This window comes from Eutrema salsugineum, unplaced genomic scaffold (genome assembly GCF_000478725.1).
Source record: "Eutrema salsugineum unplaced genomic scaffold, Eutsalg1_0 scaffold_9, whole genome shotgun sequence".
Taxonomy (NCBI): domain Eukaryota; kingdom Viridiplantae; phylum Streptophyta; class Magnoliopsida; order Brassicales; family Brassicaceae; genus Eutrema; species Eutrema salsugineum.
Window position 1 is genome coordinate 6901883 of NW_006256342.1, and position 21322 is coordinate 6923204.

The 21322-nt window shown below is 36.8% G+C and overlaps 2 protein-coding genes and 1 long non-coding RNA gene across 5 annotated transcripts; all 3 read left to right on the forward strand.

Moving 5' to 3' along the window:
- The first annotated feature begins 2639 nt into the window (after positions 1 to 2639).
- Positions 2640 to 3377, forward strand: LOC112085236. Its single transcript, XR_002898800.1, has 3 exons — positions 2640 to 2963; positions 3053 to 3135; positions 3228 to 3377. It is a non-coding gene; the product is annotated as an uncharacterized LOC112085236 (long non-coding RNA).
- A 6626-nt stretch (positions 3378 to 10003) lies between these two features.
- Positions 10004 to 15247, forward strand: LOC18008635 (calmodulin-binding transcription activator 4). Of its 2 annotated transcripts, none has more exons than XM_024157992.1 (13): positions 10004 to 10238; positions 10352 to 10477; positions 10551 to 10666; positions 10841 to 10929; positions 11052 to 11106; positions 11199 to 11856; positions 12178 to 12266; positions 12437 to 12524; positions 12613 to 12836; positions 13003 to 13649; positions 13757 to 14336; positions 14422 to 14715; positions 14888 to 15247. In XM_024157992.1, exons 1-13 carry the CDS (start codon positions 10229 to 10231, stop codon positions 14990 to 14992), a joined length of 3081 nt encoding a protein of 1026 aa, XP_024013760.1. In that variant the 5' UTR covers positions 10004 to 10228; the 3' UTR covers positions 14993 to 15247. The 2 variants fall into 2 exon arrangements, with proteins under 2 accessions (XP_024013760.1, XP_024013774.1); XM_024158006.1 differs by having other exon boundaries at positions 12440 to 12524.
- Positions 15248 to 17674: 2427 nt separating this feature from the next.
- LOC18007889 (probable plastidic glucose transporter 2) lies at positions 17675 to 21226 on the forward strand. Of its 2 annotated transcripts, none has more exons than XM_006391233.2 (14): positions 17675 to 17904; positions 18014 to 18144; positions 18297 to 18414; positions 18499 to 18566; positions 18657 to 18789; positions 19233 to 19332; positions 19430 to 19542; positions 19660 to 19753; positions 19926 to 20085; positions 20186 to 20329; positions 20415 to 20488; positions 20574 to 20662; positions 20747 to 20861; positions 20938 to 21226. In XM_006391233.2, exons 2-14 carry the CDS (start codon positions 18051 to 18053, stop codon positions 21118 to 21120), a joined length of 1485 nt encoding a protein of 494 aa, XP_006391295.1. In that variant the 5' UTR covers positions 17675 to 17904; positions 18014 to 18050; the 3' UTR covers positions 21121 to 21226. The 2 variants fall into 2 exon arrangements, with proteins under 2 accessions (XP_006391295.1, XP_024008741.1); XM_024152973.1 differs by having other exon boundaries at positions 17680 to 17831; positions 18012 to 18144.
- The last annotated feature ends 96 nt before the right edge of the window (positions 21227 to 21322 follow it).

A 21322-nucleotide genomic window follows, 5' to 3' on the forward strand; every position in this document is an offset into this window, starting at 1 on the left:
ATGTAATGCGTGAAAACTATAAGGACAAGATTAAAAGAAATTGATAGGTACGTGTAATAACTAATATTTCAATGATGTATGTTTCCTTACTAGTTTTCTTTTGTTTCGTTCTCTGTACCTTGCCAGGTACCGTACAAATAATAGCCAAAGAAGATGATGAAGAAAAGAATTTAAACATTTATGGTGGGTCATTGTTTAAACAAGAAGTATTGAAGAGGACAAGGCTAATAAGTGCGAGCGATATGGTTGTGTCATGTGTGTTACGAGTCAGTTTACTGTCCAAAATCAATTATCTAAAGGCCATGCACGTGAGATGAGGTTAATTAATTTAATGTTTGAGAGATCTTGCAGAGACATGCTTTTGATGCCCTTTCTCCGATGAGAATTTGTGTTTTTTTTTTATTTTTTTAGTTGCACTTACTACACTTACTTTTTTTTCTTTGCTAAATGGTAAATATTTTACTAAAAATGAAAAAGATTTGGTGTTATAAAATGTGTGAACAAATTGATCGATCAAAAGATTGAACTCATGCCAAAAAAAAAAAAAAAACATGGAAACAAATTCCATCAGTGTTGTTGACACCGAAACGATAAAGCAAATACGTCCAGTAGTGATAAAGAACTTGAAAACTTGAGAAAAGGCGAAACCAAAAAATAGGGCTGGGCACATAACCCGGAACCGAATTTTTTATCCGAAACCGAACCGAAAATTCGAGTTCGGATCGGGTTCGGTTTAAGTGAAATAACCGAATAGATTTTAGTTTTGATATCTTCCGGTTTTCGGTTCGGTTCGGATTAAATTCAAAAACCAAACAAAATCTGAAATTAAACCGAAATTCCATTCTTCAAAATTTGAGATCGAAAACATAAATTAAACCCGATGATTCAGATATTTTCTTCCCCAATATTCTCTCAAACTTGCCCGATATTCTCTCAAACCCTAAAATCGATTTGGGGATAAATAATATTTCAATCTGGAGTCTCAAGCTCAAAACCCTTTCTCTCCGAATTCTGAGTCGTCTAGAATTCAATCTCAGGTGATTTTCTCTATTCCCATCTTTTTTTTCATGTTTGTTGTTGTTGAATTCGTTTTGGATTCAAATTAGCTGATTTGATTCTTCAAGTTTTTTTCCGATTAAAGTTAGCTGATTCTTCAAGTGTTTGATGTGTTTTTTATTTTTGGATTCTCCAAGCTTCTCTAGCTCGTACATGTTGTTGTCTTTGGTGTATAGTTTTGGAAGATATTTTTTCATTTTTTTCTTTGAGTTCTTGTTTGTTTTCTCATGTTATTGGTCCGTTTGTTTGCACATGGAAAACAGCTGCTCTTGCTTTCTCTTACTGCCTTACAGCTGGTTTGATGTGTGAAATTTTACAACGATGTTTCTTTGATTTCTTCTTTGAGTTATTGACTTAAAATCAATTTAAACAAATCCATGTGCTTGTTAAGCTTTTTATAGCTATCGACTTAAAACATTGAAGTAACAATTTGTGCTCTGTTTTTTCTAATTCCTTGGAAAGTTCTTTTTGTTGCTTACATTGTGATGTATTTGAATTTCAGTATAACTATAGATTTGAAATATGCTTTTTTTTTTGCTTATGTTGTTGTGGTTCGGTTTCTTTGGACTCCTTGTATCGATCATAGATTCTATATTCTATATGTTTGTTTTGATGGCTAACTGATGGAGTTATGGTTTATTTTTCTTAGATGGGTTCATCATCTGAACCAACAACATTTAACACCGACGGAGAGAACATGCATGGTCCATACATAGATGTTGATGAAGAAGAGATTACGACACCTGCGAGTCGTGGAAAGAGAAAGCAAATGGAAAAAGACGCAGCTTCTCAGCCACCGAAGCCGATGAAGCTTCTTGATCCTCGGTCTGAAGTTTGGCAGCACTACACGAGGACTAAAGAAGACCGAGACAGGTGCACTTGCAACTACTGTCACAAGGTCTTTAAGTGTAAGACAACATCAGGGACCTCGAGTTTGAAGAACCATCTTACAATCTACAAGCACTTCCTAGCATGGAGAGATGGTCAGATACAACGTCACGGACAATCTCAGAGTGTACTGAATACTTCTGGTGGTCTAGGTGTTGCGAGAGTATCTGAGGCAGTATTCAGGGAAGCAACGGATGAGATGCTTGTGCTTGCGGAGTTACCACTAAGTTTTGTTGATTGCATGGCTTGGAAGCATTTCTGCGAAAAATGCAAACTCTACACGCCTCAATCGAGGAGGACGGCTACTAGGAACATTTTGAAAATGTACGTGACTAGGACAAGAGCTCTGAAGGAGATTTTTATAGCAAACAAGCAACGTGTATCCTTGACAACAGACATATGGGTGGCTGACTACGGCGAAGGCAGCAAAGATGCGAAAGAGCTCAATGCTTCTGTCCTTATTGTTCTCCGAGCAATGTATGATGAGTATAGTTCTAGGTATGAGAAAAGTCCAAACACGCAATCCTCCCAGGCACAATCATCAGAGCACTCACCATCACAGGACAGAATGGAAGTGATGGACGATGATTTGGGGCTTGGATATGAGAGGATGGATTCGATTTACAAGGAGATGGTTGCAGAGACCAGAGTGAATGATACAAGGGACGAGTTAGATAGATATCTTTTGGAGAGTATTGAGGTTTCTGACACAATAGCTGGTGTAGAGTATGACGTCCTAGACTGGTGGAAGACAAGCAGTTCTAAGTATCCTATACTTTCACAAATGGCTAAAGATGTTTTGGCGATGCAAGTGTCCTCCGTCGCTTCTGAGAGTGCTTTTAGCACTAGTGGACGAATTATAACTCCATATAGAAGCTGTCTTACACATTATATGGTGGAGGTATTGATGTGTACAGAGCAGTGGATGAAGCAGGAAATTCGGTTTAAGAGTGAATCTGGCTTGGTGAAGAAAGAGCAAATCATTTCTGAATATGAGTATTTGGATAAGCTGATGAAAGGTATGTTGAGTTTATCTCTGTTTATTTGTATTCATTTATCACTTGAGATGTTTTAACATTTTTTTTTCCTTGTTCATTTGTATGTCTAGAGTTTGAGTATGAAAATCCAATAGAAAAAGAAGACTGAATCTCAATATCTCAATCACTTCAAGTCTTCTACCATCAACCATGTGTAAGTAATATCAAATTGTTATTATGGTTTTGTTCTCTTATGTCATTTTTTTTTGTTTTTACATTAGTTGTGTTCGGTTTTTGTTTCTTCAGATGCATCTTAGACTTGTTATGGAGTTCACGAGTTGGAGACTAGAGTTCATGGCAGAATTCTTCTAGTTCTTTTCTTTTGGTATTATTTCTTTTAGTATGAACTAAGCATGTATTGGTTTGGAGTTTGTTGATTTTAGCTTTCATTTTTAAAAATTTGAACGTACTATGGATATTTTGGGAGATTGTCACTCAAGTTCTAAATTGAAGACTTTGAAGTTATGATTTTGTTATATCATGTTTCGGTTTCTCTTTGTAATAATTCGGTTTTTTCGGATTTTTCGGATTTACATAGAAATTTTAAACCGATTAAACCGAAACCGAATTTTTTCGGTTTATTTTCGGTTTCCAAAATTATTATCCAAACCGACCCGAATCCGACAAACCCCGAACCGAACCGAACTGAAATCTTTCAAATACCCGAATGGTTTTCAAAATCTAAACCTGAAAATCCGAAAAACCGAATAACCCGACCCGAAACCGATCGGTTAACCGAACGCCCAGCCCTACCAAAAAATATGAACGAGACAAAAGAAATGCCCAAAAAGATATTGAAAGTTGGCTCAAACAGAAGAAAACCCAACTCATAAAATTATGGAATGCTTAAACCTGCGCACACATAAAAGTTGGATGATAAAATCACATCATGTTAACACATACTCCATCAGTTAATTTATGGATGGTCTCATCAACATATAAACATACATTTAAAACTCACAAGTTTGGATAACTTTTAAACTTTATATATAAACATATAAATATATAAATAATAGCATTACATAGTCCCATAACGATTGGTCGACTTACACTAATTAATCCGTCATTTTTTAATAGAATAGAATTATTTAAATGCGGTAATGTTGACGGTCTTATGTAACTGTGTTCCGTCGCGGTTTTTTCTTCCGCTTTAAACCCATTTTTGTATAGTCATTAGTCTCTGTTTTTTTTCCTCTAAACCAGATATTTTGAGTTACCAGTTATTAAGTCATTATTTTTTTAATAATAAATCTAAAAATATATTCAATCCAAAGAAAACCATTTTTCTTGTTGAACATAAAAAAAACTGTTTTTTACAACTTTCTTTTTTTTTTGTGTGTAAAATATCAATATTATATTACCAAATTTTGATTTTTGACAGAATTATAAAGACAACAAAAAATGGAAAAGACCAAAAACAACTGAAATAAATTATATCAAACAAACATAAACAATAAGCAAGAAAAAAAAACAATCTAACAAAAATAACTTGAAAAAGAATCAACTGAGAGGATGCGCGAGGAGCAAACTGCAAAGGAAACTTTGAAGTTGAAAATTCTGTTGATGTTGCCACGAGATACATGTTCCAGGGGCCATCTTCAATATCTAAGAAACACAAAGTCTATAACTTCACCACGAATTGATGTGATCATGGAACCAGAGGCACAAGAGGAGGTTTCAGAATCAGCCTTAGTTGTTCCGGAGAATCTAATGACGCGGTCTAAGTCCCAGAAGCTTGCTGGAGCTGTTTGGAGTTTGCTGAATGGAATCTGGATCAAGGAGGATCAGGTCCGGATCGGTGAGGAGCAGCTTATACACTTAGCTCTGACCTCATTATCATTTGTGGATTCTTCTTGAGGTTGGCTGCAAGGTGTAAGTCTGTTGTACTTTTTTTCCTATACTCGTTTTGTCCCAATAGGTTTTCCCAAGTACAGCAATGGGTTTACACTCAGATTTTTGGCCCAAACTCATGAAGAATTCCAAAGGACATTTCGGCTGGGAAGCTCAAGGGACAGTCAAAGGGCAGCCAAAGGATCAGTCCAACTATCTTTATTTTTATTCAAAGACTTCACTTACTTTTGGTCTTAGTTCATTTAAATTTCTTGTCATTACCGAGTATGGCTATTTGCCTACTCCTTCCCCTATATAAACGATGTAGAGATCTTAGATCTCATTCATTCACTTTTCTTTAATAAAAATTTAGAGATTCTATCTTTTGTTCTTCGTGAACTATATCTGATTTCTTGGTGGTTAGCCAATAAATCTTCGGTTTATCAAGTGCAGATCATAGTACTTGACGCAGCCTTCAATCCAGCGTTTTGGAGATTTCGTTAAGTAGTTTAATGGGCTTAGAGATTTTTGGGAACCCATTTCTCACGCCTTAACATCCTTTTACCACGAGATCTTTTATCCGCTGAAGTCACCCCCTTGTTTCAAGTTATTCACGAGAGTTTGGGTCTAAGGATCTTCGAGTATTCACTCACCCCTTAGCATCTTTCTCCGCGGATCTATTGGAATCAAAGATCTATCAACCATCAACCGATCAAGAGTGTGATAATCCTACGGAAATCATATCAAGTGGTATCAGAGCCACACCCTTGAAATCGGTATTATCTACCCATTTTTTTATTTTTTTCAAATTCTGCCTTATTTTTATCTATTTTTTGTAATATTCAAAAAATAAAAGAAGAAAGAAAAGCAAATAAAAAAAATGAAAAAATAAATCTGGTTGAATCAAACTCTTTTCTTTCTATCTACTCTTTTTGTTCTTTATAATTCGCTTGATATTTTGTTTTGGTTTGGAGCTTAAATCAAGTTTTCGATCTAGTTCTACAAGAACCAAAGAGAGTTTCTAGTGTTGTGAGGATATTAAGAGCGACTGAGTGAAAAACTTGTGAGGAATTTTTTTCTAATATGTTTTTTCCTTTTTTTTTGCTGTAACTTTTATGTCATCGGAAGGATCTACCACTCATACCAGCAACGAGTTTTCTTCACGGATCGTGGCAGCCAGGCAGGGAAATCATACTAGGTGGCAATCAAAACGAGAAGTTATGAATGCCAAGCTAGCCCAGATTACCAAGTTGATGGAGCAGATGAGCCGGAGAATGGAGCGGTTGGAGGTAGCTAAGCCCAGGAGGACCGAGGGGCTGAACATAGTGACCGAGATGATCGAATCCAGCGGAGGATAGCTCAGGACGGAGAAGAGATCATCGATGAAAACCAGTTTTACAACGATGGTCATACCTCGGGTGGAAGCCGAGTTCGACCCAGACGTGGCCGCGAGGATAGACGCAGGCCGAACCATGACCCATACCGCGGTAGTGAGCGTGACGACCCAGATTAAGAGATAGGTAGACCGATAGCGACCTTGGGGGTCTAAAGCTCTGAATCTCATCTTTCTATGGGAAGAACGATCCTGATGCGTTCTTGGAGTGGGAAAAGAAGATTCATATAGTTTTCGGGTGTCAGAATTTTTTGGAGAGGAAGAAGATTAATCTAGCAGCGACCGAGTTCCAGGTTATGCGGTCGACTGGTGGAACCAGATCGTGACTAACCGGAAAAGGAATGGGGACCGACCCATTGAGACATAGGATGAGATGGCTACCCTGATGCGGATTGATTGTGATGCGTCTGGTGTAGGTATAAGAGCCGTGATAATGCAGGAGAATAAGCGAATTTTTTTCTTTAGTGAAAAGCTTGGTGGAGCCACGTTGAACTATCTGACTTATGACAAGGAGATCTATGCCTTGGTCCGTGCACTCCAAACTTGGCAGCATAATCTTTGCCCGAAAGAATTTGTGATCCACACCGATCATCAGTCTCTCAAGCACCTCAAAGGACAACAGAAGCTGAAAAAGAGGCATTCTCGGTGGGTGGAGTTCATAGAGGCGTTCCCGTACGTGATCCAGTACAAGCAAAAGCAAAGCAAAGAAAATGTGGTGGATGATGCCTTGTCATGTAGATATGTACTGATCTTGACTCTTGATGCCAAGATCTTTGGGTTTGAAATGATCAAGGATGCCTATGCAAATGATCCAGACTTTCAGGAAGTCTTTCTCTCTTGTGAAAAATTCGCCAATGGCAAATATTTTCGAAATGATGGGTTTTTGTATTATGTGAACCGTTTATGCATCCCTAACACATCTTTGCGAGATCTTCTTGTCAGGGAAGCACACGGTGGAGGCTTAATGGGATATTTTGGCGTGGCCAAGACCCTTCACATCGTACAAGACCATTTCTACTGGCCTCATATAAAATGTGATGTGGAACGGAGCTTCGGTCGATGCACCACTTGCAAGTTTGCCAAGTCCAAAAGCCAAAATAAGGTTTGTACTCTCCTTTACCAATTCCTAGTGCATCTTGGACCGACATTTCCATGGACTTTGTGTTAGGTCTGTGTAGGAATATACGTGGCAGAGACTCGGTCTTTGTTGTGGTAGATAGATTTTCAAAAATGGCCCACTTTATACCAGGCCATAAGATCGATGATGCATCAAACATTGCTGATTTGTTCTTTGGGGAAATTTGTTGCTTGCATGGAATGCCTAGGACCATAGTTTCGGATAGGAATACAAAGTTTTTGAGTTACTTTTGGAAGATCCTATGGTTTAAGTTAGGCACAAAATTTTGTTTTTCTATGACTTGTCATCCACAATCAGATGGTCAGACCGAGGTGGTCAATAGGACTCTTTCCATACTTTTACAAGCTGTGATTAGGAAGAACATAAAGTCATGGGAAGATTGTTTGCCTCATGTAGAATTTGCTTACAATCATGATGTGCATTCTACTACATTGTTTTCATAGTTCCAGCTTGTTTATGGTTTTAATCCACTTACGCCTCTTAATCTAACTCCTTTATCTTTGAGTGAGTGTGTAAGTATGGATGGTAAGAAAAAGGCTGAGCTGGTCAAGCAGATGCATGAGAAGGCCAAGAAGAACATTGAACGCAAGACGAAGCTATATCGAAAGCATGCAAACAAGGGCCAGAGCGAGAAGATATTTGAACCAGGCGAACTTGTGTGGATTTACTTGAGAAAGGAACGATTTCTTGAGGAAAGAAAGTCCAAACTTTTACCGAAAGTGGGCGGACCCTTCACAGTCTTGGAGCGGATCAACAACAATGCTTACAAGATTGATCTCCAATGTAAGTACTCCGTAAGTTCTAGTTTTATGTTGCTGACATTATTCCCTTTGTTCCAGACTTGAGAACAAATCTTTTCAAGAGGAGGGGGGATGATGTGATCATGGAACCAAAGGCACAAGAGGAGGTTTAGAAATCAGCCTTAGTCATTCCTGAGGGTCCAATGACGCGGTCTAAGTCCCAGAAGCTTGCTGGAGCTGTTCGAAGTTTGTTGAATGAAATCCGGATCAAGGAGGAACAAGTCCAGATCGGTGAGGAGCAGCTTAAACACTTAGCTCTGACCTCATTATCATTTGTGGATTCTTCTTGAGATTGGCCGTAAGGTGTAAGTCTGTTGTACTCTTTTTTCTGTACTCGATTTTGTTCCAATGTGTTTTCCTGGTAGAGGTTTTAATGAGGCAATGAGCTTAGACTCACATTTTCAGCCCAAGCTCATGAAGAATTCCAAGGAACATTTGGCTGGGAAGCTCAAGGGACAATCAAAGGGCAGCCAAAGGATCAGTCCAACTATCTTTATTTTTAGTCAAATACTTCATTTATTTTTGGTCTTATAGTTCATTTAATTTCTTGTCATTACCGAGTATGGCTTTTCGCCTACTCATTCCCCTTTATAAACGATGTAGATATCTCAGATCTCATTCATTCACTTTTCCTTAATAAAAATTTAGAAATTCTCTCTTTTGTTCTTCATGAACTATTTCTGATTTTTTGGTGGTTAACCAACAAATATTTGGTTTAAGTGCAGATCACAGTACTTGATGCAGCCTTCAATCCAGCATTTTGGGGATTTCGTTGAAGTAGTTTAAGTGGTTTAGAGATTTTTGAGAATCCAGTTCTCATGCCTTAACATCCTTTTACCGCGAAATCTGTTATCCGCTGAAGTCACCCTCTTGTTTCAAGTCATTCACGAGAGTTTGAGTCTAAGGATCTTTGAATATTCACTCATCTCTTAGCATATTTCTCCGCAAATTTATTAAAGTCAAAGATCTATCAACCATCAACCGATCAAGAATGTGATAATCCTAGAAAAATTGTATCAAGAATTAAGAAGACCCTCATTGAGAATGACGAGCAAAAATTTATATTTTTAAAAACTGAAATCAATATGATAGATTGAACTTGAATTTAGCTTTTTCAATTTTTACCATCATGTTTGTGATTTTCTAAAGCTCTTATCGATAAGAAATGATCCTTCACTTGTTTCTTAATGTTGTGAATAAACCGAGTTGCAGAGTTTGAAAATCACAAAAAAATATATATTACTCCTTTAGTTTGAATTAATGAAAACCTTTTAACCCAAAAAATAGTACAACTATCAACTACTCTATCAAATCAATACCATTTTAGTTATATATATTAGAGAATCAAATCGATCTTTAAAAATGCACTTTAATTATGTATTTTTGTGAATTTTTGATTAAATAAAATTTTTTAAAAATAATGTGTAATCAAATATTATATTACAAAGTTTTTTGATTTTTTTTTTTGATAAAGGACACCTTTTTTTTATTGTCTCTTATCAAATTATTGAGAACCTACAAAAATAGTCAAATATCATGCAATTATGCATAATTGATCAGATCAATCCTAGTGGATCCGATGAGACGAAGAAAGGTTGAAAAGATAATGACAAATTTACCCCCAACATTTTTACTAGCAATTTGATAGTTTTGGTCGTGCCCTCAACTCTCTCTCCAGTTTCTACATAATTAAAAGTCAAACAAGAGTCGGGGATCAAACCGTACTTTCAGCATAGTCGCTTTTTAAATTAATTTATTATTCGACATGTGGTTATCAATTATTATCGACCAATAGACTTGCTTTAGTATTTAGGGATCGTCACACAGGATCATAGCCTTACCTTGCATTGTATTCATCTTCGTGGCTATCTGTCGGAAACCTCCTCAACTGTTCCCAGAGAATCTTGGTCAGTTCATAGTCAAACTTTTACACCTTCTTTGTCTTCCGTACTCTTTTACCGACTTGGCTCTTACGTGCGATCCTTATCCTGATCGTTGCGAACAGCCTAGTAAAACTGATCCTCATGTTTGTCTCGAGCGTCTTAGATTGATTGATTGCTTACTTCACTTCTTCCCTGAAATCGCTATGCAACCCGGTAAATTTCTGAACTCAATACTGGTTTTTTTATTCTCCATTTCCTCTTTTGTGTATTCCGGTGACTAAAAGGCGAGATCTTTCGTGTTTTTTTTTTTTGTGTCAAATTTTCAGAATATAATATTAAAACTCTGTACCAAGAAGCTCAGGCTCGTTGGTTGAAACCGCCTGAGGTACACTTCATACTGCAGAATCATGAAAGATATCAGTTAACGCATAAAGCACCTCAAAAGCCTACAAGTAAGTTTGCTTTCTTTTAACTGGTTTTTGATATGAACGAAATTGGTTTTTGATTCGAGACTTTTGTCAACAGGTGGGAATTTGTTTCTTTTCAATAAAAGGGTTCTTAAGTTCTTCCGTAAAGATGGTCATCAATGGAAGAGAAAGAAGGATGGGAGAGCTATTGCAGAAGCTCACGAACGACTTAAGGTTTGTTTAAGCAGGTTTTAAAGATAGTTAAAATTCAAAATTGTTGCTAGTGGTTAAGTACTTTGGTTGTATTTGGGAGCTTTTCTTGATGTACATGTTTCCAAGTTACTTTTTACACTTTAGATATGTTCTCAAGGTTTTTTAATGGCTCTTTTTTATGTGTTTTGTGAACAGGTGGGTAACGCCGAGGCTTTGAATTGTTATTATGCACATGCCGAGCAAGACCCTACTTTTCAGAGGCGTATCTACTGGATGCTTGATCCGTGAGTGATGTACTCATACTTTTGTGACTTTAAAGTTTTGATTTTTTTTAACACAAATACCCTCTCTTTTGACGTGTATACAAGTTACTCAAGAGTGAGATGTTTGTTGCTCTTTATCTCAGGGAATACGAACATATTGTCCTTGTTCATTACAGGGATATAAGTGAGGGAAAAGAGGTGATTTTTTCCGATTACCAATATATGTTACACTATAAGTGGAGCTTTCGGTTTCGTTGTATGACGTTAAGGTTGGCTTTTAACTCTTTCAGGGAAAACAAACTAGTGGACATATGTTGCAGTTTTCACCAAATCCTGCGACTTTCTTTTCAAGTCCAAGCTCCATTGCGACTCAGAATGCAAGCTACAGTCACTACATTGGTGATTCTACTGACATACATCAGCAGCATTCATCTACTTCTCCAGGCATTGCAGAGGTTAACTCTGATGTTGTGTTTAAGAGTAATGGAGTTGAGACACCGGAAGGCAGTGGAAGTTCTTATGAGTTTGAAAACAGGCAGGCTATAAAGAGGCTTGAGGAACAACTGAGTCTTGGTGATGATAACGTTGATACTGTAGATCCACTCAACGTTCAGAACGAAAGCTTGGATAGTCTCCTATATTTAGACATCGATCACCTTGCTCAGCCAGCAAGTGTACATCAGAGACCAGAAAATAACAAACTAGAGAGAAGTTACGGAGGGTATGTTGGAGCCCAATATAATGCTAATGCTATAGATTCACTCTATACCCAAAATGAAAGTTTAGATAGTCTCCTATCTTTAGAGTTTAGTAGGGACATCGATCAGTTTGCTCAACCAGCAAGTGTAAATCAGAGACCAGAGAATAATAGACTAGAGAGATGTTACGGAGGGTATATTGGAGCCGATTATCATTCTAACAATCTGATGCTCGTAAAGAACGATTCAGGTACGCCAAAGTTATTCAGCATTGGTTTTGGATACTCAAGTCTTTTTTTTGATCTGTTTCCTCACTGTAGCAGGCTTTTTGGACTATCTACAATTTAGTTATTTATATAAAGTAGCTTCAGCATGCCCTTGAAGTCTTGTCTTGCGTTCTTGGCTGTTTTTCTCTGTATGATATTGTCTATGCGCGGAATTGAAGAATGCTATTTAGTTATAGGAAGAGTAAAAAGCACTTGTTTGTCAATGTATGATGTTGTCTATGCGCGGAGTTGAAGCATGTTATTTAGTTATTAGGAAGAGTAAAAAACATTCTTCTTAGTAACAGGTGGTAAAGGAGGTAGTGGCGATCAAGAGTCTGAATCTTGGAAAGATGTGCTGAAGGCATGTGAGGCTTCTACAGCTCTTAACTCTGAGGTGACACTCTCATATATTTAAATGACTGAAATGAAATGTGGGATTAAGCAAGGAAGACTTTCTTGTATTTATTAGTTAGTTTTCTAATCTTTAATAGCATCTGACGAGATTTTCCAAACTAACAAGTAAAAAGTTTATTGACTAGGAATTTATCTACTTGTTCTTAAAAGCAGGGAAGCACACCAAGTTCTGCGAAAGGATTGCTATCTGCAATGCAGGAAGATTCCAAGTGGAGTTACAACAATCAGGGTGACCCATGTATGGCATCTAATTCTCTAAGGAATACTGTTAGGCTTCATACCTTGTTTAAGCGTCGGTCAGTTCTGATAGTTGTCTTAAATTTCAGCTACATCGTTATTGCCTCAAGAACTTGCTTCTTTCAAACATCCTGCTTGCTATCCTGAGCTGGGAGCTCCGGAGAATAATGCCAAGCACTGTAGAATGATGGATGTTGAAGGGAAAATCGGGCTGCCTCTCAATCAAGAAATGAGACAGACAGTTGCACATAAGCAAAAGTTTACTATCCATGACATATCACCAGAGTGGGGTTACGCTAATGAAACTACAAAGGTTTATCTCTTTCCACCATCCTTAATATTTCGTTGAGATTCTGATGTATGTGGGAGTGCATAAATCTACTCTCAAGATTGATATACATGTATTTCTTGCCTGGTCAGAACAAATGTTGGTGATCAGTTTAAATTATCCGTTTTGAAATTTCATTTTCACAATGCAGGTGATAATCATTGGATCATTTCTCTGTGATCCAACAGAATCTACATGGTCTTGCATGTTTGGGAGTGATGAAGTTCCTTTTGAGATCATTAAGGAAGGTGTTATTCGGTGCCAAGCCCCTCCACGTGGCCCTGGAAAAGTCAAGTTATGCATTACTTCTGGAGATCGACTCTCGTGTAGTCAAACAAGGGAATTTGAGTATCGTGATAAGCCTGACACATCTTGCCCTAGGCGCAGTCCAGAGGAGCTTTCATTACTTGTAAGGTTTGTGCAGACACTTCTATCGGACAGAAAAAGTAACTCAGAGCCGACCGTTGATAAGCTGTTGAAGAAACTAAAAGCTGATGATGATCAATGGTGCCATGTCATGGAAACGACTCTAGATGGCACTGCAATATCATCAAGCACAGTTGATTGGCTTCTACAGGAGCTGCTTAAAGACAAGCTGGATGCGTGGCTGTCTTCAAGATCCCAAGATCAAGATCAAACATCTTGTTCTTTTTCAAAGCAAGAACAAGGCATTATTCATATGGTGGCAGGCCTTGGCTTCGAGTGGGCACTCTATCCAATTCTTGGTCATGGAGTCAGCGTGGATTTTCGTGATATTAACGGATGGAGCTCTCTTCATTGGGCTGCAAGATTTGGGAGGTGAGCAGCCTATAAAGAGTAGACCAACATCGTCATTTCAACATTTAAGACAAAATTAGCTTCAAATGAATCTAATAAAACCGATAATGTTATCTTTGCTGTGGCAGTGAAAAAATGGTGGCTGCTCTTATAGCTTCAGGGGCATCAGCTGGAGCAGTGACTGATCCCACTGCGCAAGACCCGGCTGGTAAAACTGCAGCTTCAATAGCTGCCTCTTATGGCCACAAGGGTCTTGCAGGTTATCTTTCAGAGGTGGCGTTAACAAACCATCTCTCATCGCTCACACTTGAAGAAAGCGAGACATTTAAAGACTCTGCTCAAGAACAAGCAGAGATAACTGTGAATTCCATCTCAGAACGAAGTACTCCTCCAGGTAATGAGGATCCACATTCACTGAAAGACACACTTGCTGCAGTGAGAAACGCAGCTCAAGCAGCTGCAAGAATCCAGGCAGCTTTTCGTGCACATTCGTTTAGAAAGCGTCAACAGAGAGAAGCAGCTATGGCTGCTTGCTTTCAAGAGTACGGGATCTATGCAGATATCGAAGGTATCTCAGCCATGTCGAAGCTAGCGTTTGGAAATGCTCGTAACTACCATTCAGCAGCTTTATCTATCCAAAAGAAGTACCGTGGCTATAAAGGCCGAAAAGAGTTTCTTGAGCTTCGCCAGAAAGTTGTAAAGATACAGGTACTTTTAACAGCTAAGATAGTTGTTTCCCAATAGCTTTTTTTGGCGTCTCTTGCAGCTTTTTATTCTCTTCTCTATCTTGCAGGCTCATGTTCGAGGTTACCAAATAAGGAAGCATTACAAGGTAATCTGCTGGGCGGTAGGAGTTTTGGACAAGATTGTACTGAGGTGGAGAAGAAAAGGGGCAGGGCTAAGAGGGTTCAGGCAAGACGTAGAAGCCTCAGAGGACAGTGAAGACGAAGACATTCTCAAGGTGTTTCGCAAGCAGAAAGTAGACGGGGCAGTGAACGAGGCTTTCTCTCGTGTTCTGTCGATGGCTAACTCTCCAGAGGCTCGCCAGCAATACCACCGTGTGCTCAAGAGATACTGTCAGACAAAGGTGAGTGTTGTTTGCAAGTGATGAATACAAAGTTATTAATAATCATGGTGGACTCGTTTCAATGTTTCTCTATACATAAGTTAGGATAATGTGATATGAGCTTATCCGATGTCTGAGTCAGTATTGGAAATTGGAATGATGAATGTTGATACTTGAATGAATGTTTTTGCAGGCTGAGCTTGGGAAAACAGAGACATTAGGAACAGTTGATGATGATGATGATGCGTTGTTCGACATAGCTGATATGGAATATGACAATTTGTTTGCGCTGCCTTGAGGGGCAACTACAAAAACTGTGGATTTAGAGGTTTTAATAATAGTTTGTAGATTTGTGAAGTTTTAAGAGTGAGTAGTTTATAGAGTTGAGAAGAAGAAGAAGAAACGAGGAAGAAAAGCTGTTATTAGTAGTGTTTGTAAATGCTGTCTTATGGATTGGTGGCTAACTTGATAGCTTTGACAATGGATTTTCTTGGAATAGAGATACTATGTGGGGAAAACATTATAATAACAAAGTAAAACTTGTGATCGTGTATATTTTTTTTGTTTGTTTTATGTCGGCAACGATAATAAAAAATTAATAGAGGCAAATTTAAATGGCCAATCACCTTTGACTTGTGGGATATATTGCGGTAAATGGCCAATCAATAGGGTAAATTTGCTGACAATTAACTCTTTTGTTAAGTTGTTTCTCTTATAATTCTGCCAAAAATTGAAAACTGATAATATAATTTTAATATTTTTACCCAAAAAAAACTCTTACTGACAATTTTATATATTTTTGTGAATAGAGCCACTTCAACTTGTCGTGCGTGTGCTAACAAAAAATGTAACAGTATTATGGTATGGTTCAACTGCGGTATATATAGAAAAATATATTTGCGGATCAAGTGCGATTCATATATAATAAGTAATACGAAATAATGTTTGATTGGTGAAAACATAGTTTACGATCCATATTAAAATGTTTGAATGATGAACAAGACAACAAGCGATACAGATTATAAACTATATATAATAAATATATATAAATAATTAGTATCATTGTAATTAAATTATTTATTTTGTATTGATAAAGAAATATTTTCAATATATAAATGAACTATAAATTATAAATTTATTGATTAAGTATAAATTACAAATTGAAATTAACCAAATTCTGATTAGAGTTTAATTGATTTGTAAAGATGATATTATTTATTTTTACTATTAATTTTAAAATTGCTTTTTTATTTAAAGAGTTTTATATAATTTTTTAAGAGTTATGTATGGGAGGAAATGAGAGAATTTGATTTTTTTTTGGTCATATAAAGTAACTTTTATTAATTAAAAAAAATTATATACAGCGGTTTTTGCTTTGGAGCGCATGAGTTAGAGGATGTTTTAATTTTAATAGCGGTATAGCGTTTTATTCTTTTTGTAAAACAGTAAACTGCAACTTAAAAAAAAACAAATTTTATACCAAAAAGTTTGATTGGTAACTATATAACGTTTTTTATTTTTTTTGGTTGAAATCCGCTTTTACTTTGTTACCATTCAAAACTTATATGTAAGTTTTTTTTTAACATAAATAAGTATAGTAAAATTTTTTTCTTTTCTGTGAATAAAACTCAGAAAAATAGATGTATCTATAGTCATTCATAGAAGTATAGAACGGTTTACTCTTTGCTGTAAAAAAGTTACTCCTTCTCTTTTTTTTTAGATGTTTATATTTTTCATACATATTAATAAATTATCTGTAATTATAATTATAATTTTGATTTTTATTAATTTACTACTTAGATTTTCTTTTTGAATAGTTTAAATTGTCAGGGATGATAAAATTAAGAAAAAAATGAAAAAAGTAAAACTACACGTAAGAAATACAAAATATTTACCTTTTCAAATAAAAAAAAGTTTAATAAACATCTATAATTAATAACTGCAGATAGTAGATTGGGAAATTGCATCAAATATCCATCAAACAAAATATAATTAACAAACTAACTAAAAAATAAACTGAAACTAATATTTCCTATATATTATATATTAATACCAACTTTAATCTTAACCATCCATATACCATTATTCTTTTTCATCTCTTCTGTTCTATTTTTCTCCTTTTACACAGAGAGGCGATGCAAGATTTATTGTCTAGCAACTCCTTCATCCCCTAAACCCAAGATCCCCATCAAGCCAATTCATGTGGGATTCCACCTTCAAACTTATTTTTCTTCTTATTTATTAAATTCATTGATTCTCCTCCAGCAAAAATCTATCATCTATCTCGATTTTTTCCACCTTTGATAACCTCAACTCGTTTACGGCTTTGTTCGTTCTCTCTTAATTCCTTCCATCGACAAAAACATTAACCTTCTTATAGAACCCTTGTTATGCAATTGGTGATTCTTAAATTGTTGAACCTTAAAATATGGATGTAGAGATTGAACTGAATTGAATTGTAGACGGATCTGAGATTCAGATAAGCAGTATTAGCTTATTAGGAAGTAGCTGAAAAATATTTTGTATAAAAATTTTATTTTTATGTATAGAAAGATTATTTTTGGTGTATAGAACATTACCCATGATTAGTTAAGTTATCATGTCATTAAATCAATGGAATAAGCAGCTTATTTTTTTATCTCTTCTTTGACTGTGATATCTACCGGATATGTCACCATCACAAATCTCTCTGATCTATTACAACATCCAATACTTTTTCTATTGATGCATTACTACTAATCAGTGGCTATCCTATTCTTTATATTTCTTCAAGTTTTTACAGAGCCAAAAGGCTTCAGGGCAACGGAATGATGAAGAAAAAAATGAAATTGTTTGTAATTATGATGTAACCGACAAAAAGAAAAAATCAACATAGAGCAAATTTTTCATGAGGCATAGAGGTGACACGTGCATATCTCCTCCAACCCGTTGAATTTACGCAAAGGAATTTGAGTAGAAAGCAAAGCAAAGCATTTTGTCGTATTGTCTCCATCTAAGAACCATAGCGCACTTTAGCAACCTCCGCTCACGCTCACAGATGCTCTCTCTTCTTCCTCGCGAAGCTTCTTTTACTAAATTAGCATCTGTGACCTCTGTTTTCTCTCAATATTTCATCGTCGATTCCTAGTTTGATTGAGATAAGCTTCACTACCTTTCTTCTTCCTCGTTTTCGTCTTTCGCTCTATCCAAAATCGTTCGTATTTGCGTTTGGTAATGATTCTCGCTGCATCTAATGATTTTAGCTTGGATTGCTTGGGTGTTTTATTGTTTTGTTGAACGATTTCTCTAAATTTTGGTTCGAATCTGAATCATTACACAGTGAAAATCAAGAAGCGATCTACGAAATTAGCTGCCGCATGTGGGGTTTGCAACGAGAAACGTCCTCTTCGATGTACAAGAGAACGTCATCGAGAGATTACTCACCAATGGTTGATGTCGAAGATAGCTTAGGTAAAGGGAACATGCACAGATTGTATAACTCATTACTGAAAATCTCAATTTCGTATAAAAGTAGCAACTTGTTTGTTTTTTTTTTTTTAAGTTTTTAACTATGATTTGTGTTGATGGGGTCTTTTTCAATCTTCCAATTTCAATATTTTCAGGACTTTTACAGAATGATATGGACAAGGAAACGGAAACCACAAATCCTCCATGGATTTGTTCTCTTCCACACGTCCTAGTGGCTACGATTTCGTCTTTCTTATTCGGCTACCACTTAGGGTTTGTGTGATTTTATACATCTTTGTTTTGATTGTTATTATTCCTTGTGTTAGATTGTCTTTAACTTTTTTTTTAATGTCACAGAGTTGTTAATGAACCCCTTGAAAGCATTTCTTCTGACCTTGGCTTTAGTGGTGATACATTAGCAGAAGGTATTACTACTTCATGGCATTTTGTCACTTAGTCATCCCCACTTTTACTTTTTTTTTGTTGTTGTAATCTCTGTTGCTTCTTATGTGAAGGTTTGGTGGTTAGTGTTTGTCTCTTTGGCGCATTCATCGGATCTTTATTCAGCGGGGGAGTTGCTGATGGACTTGGTCGCCGGAGAGCCTTTCAACTTTGTGCTCTGCCTATGATTTTGGGTGCTTTTGTGAGGTAATTTTTTTCCTTCTTATCCCCTTCAGAAATTTCCTATTGTGAGAATCCTGGCTAGACTTGCGAACTGGTCATGCAAAAGCTATTGTAATAAAATTCCAACTGAGCAAATATTATTACTTTTGAGAGATTGGTTGATTAGAGAGAGAATTGATGCCTGCAAATTTTTGGTGACTGTTAAGAGTACGTAAGTAGAAGGCTCTGTTTTAAGAAATTGTTTCTATTTTGTTTCAGGGTACAATATGTTAGGTCCAGAGTATGATTCTTTCTTCTTTTTTTTTTTTTCTGAGAAAATACTTACAGTCCACTCGGTAATATGTATTTTGTGATGTGGCATGTGTATTGGATGTAGCTCTTTTAACAAATTTATGATCCTTTAGCAGAATTTGACGTTATTTCCATTTGTTTGATTTGCTGCTTATGCTAAAATGTGTTCTTCGCAGTGGGGTTAGCAACAGCTTAGCTGTCATGCTTTTGGGAAGATTCTTGGTTGGGACTGGCATGGGTCTTGGCCCACCGGTGGCAGCACTCTATGTGACAGAGGTATATCAACGCAGGAGTTCGAAGCACTGATTATATATCGTACTCTGCAACAAGTTTGGAGCCGCTTGACTTATCCAAATTTCCCATATTTGAGTAGGTATCACCAGCTTTTGTGAGGGGAACATATGGAAGCTTTATACAGATAGCTACATGTCTGGGACTGATGGGTGCCCTGTTTATAGGGATCCCAGTCCATAACATCACTGGTTGGTAAGAAATTATCATCTTCTATAGAATCTGTCATAATCTTTAGTAGAAGCAATTTTTGGTATGACTCTGTAAAGAATAATTTATGAACTTGATCATATATGTCGTCATGGTACACAGGTGGCGTGTATGTTTCTGGGTATCAACGATACCTGCTGCAGCACTAGCTCTAGGGATGTTCTTCTGTGCCGAGTCTCCCCAGTGGCTATTCAAGGTCTGCTTCACAACTCACAAGTTACAATGCATAAGCATCACAGAGAATTGTGAAATCTACACCATTGTTTTGTCGTTGCTGAGCCTGAAAACTGCACTTGATTTTACACTTCTGCTACTCGTTCCTTTCTTTTTGTGATCATTAACTTTGAAAAGCTCATCGTCTTATGCAGCAAGGGAAGATAGCTGAAGCCGAAGCTGAGTTTGAGAGGCTGCTCGGAGGGTCTCATGTGAAAACAGCAATGGCAGAATTACACAAACTCGAAGTAGACCGAGCGGATGAGCCAGATGTTGTGAGCCTCTCAGAGCTGCTATATGGTCGCCATTCAAGAGGTATATAACTTTTTTTTCCCGAGAAAGTAACTGCAAACATGTATGCTGTGTCCACTTGTTTCCTGTTTTGTACTTTGTTATTCACTTTTTCCTTTTGCAGTTGTTTTTATTGGATCAACCCTGTTTGCTTTGCAACAGCTATCTGGTATAAATGCTGTTTTTTATTTCTCTTCTACCGTTTTCAAAAGTGCCGGAGTACCATCAGACATGGCCAATATATTCGTTGGAATTTCAAACCTCTTGGGTATAGTAACCTTCTCCTCTATTTTTTTTTTGTTTTCCCTCAGTCTTTTCAATTATATGGATTGTAACACTGTTCTGATCATCAGGATCTCTAATCGCAATGGTGTTGATGGATAAAGTAGGAAGAAAGCTTCTTCTCCTCTGGAGTTTTATTGGCATGGTGTGTTTTTTTTTATTCTTTTTTATCAATGCTAATAATGATTTGATCGTGAATCTGAGCCCACTTATCGTTCTCATGTGTATAGGCACTAGCAATGGCACTTCAAGTTGGTGCTACAAGTTCGTACTTGCCACATTTTTCGGCGTTGTGTTTATCAGTGGGTGGCACTCTTGTGTAAGTGTTTGATGGAATCTGAAATTTGTTTTCCATATCTTTGTTTTTTCTTGGTTCTAAATACAATTATCATTTCTGATATAGGTTTGTGCTAACGTTTGCCCTCGGAGCTGGTCCAGTACCAGGTTTACTCCTCCCTGAAATCTTCCCAAGTCGAATCAGAGCAAAAGCTATGGCATTCTGCATGTCTGTGCATTGGGTAAATAAGAAACTTCTTTGTTTTCGTTATCTCGATTCTGTTTTCGTTCCTAACACTGTTGGTTCTCGTTTGACAGGTTATAAATTTTTTTGTGGGCTTACTCTTTCTGAGGTTGCTTGAGAAGCTTGGACCTCGGCTACTATACTCGATGTTCTCGATGTTCTGTTTAATGGCGGTGATGTTTGTGAAGCGGAACGTGATTGAAACCAAAGGAAAAACACTTCAAGAGATTGAGATTTCTCTGCTAGCCAAACCATAAATGTTGTGTTTCCGTTCTCACTACTTATTCCCTCACACTGTCTATGTTGGTCACTGTTGTAGATACATACTAATATGCTTTAAATAAGATTGAGTTTTACGGTTGAGTTATGAATTAAAATTCCACCCCAACGAATTAATGGCATAATTGGTTACTCCAATTAGGCTAGAAGTAAAGGTGTTTTTTTTGGCCGAAAGTCAAT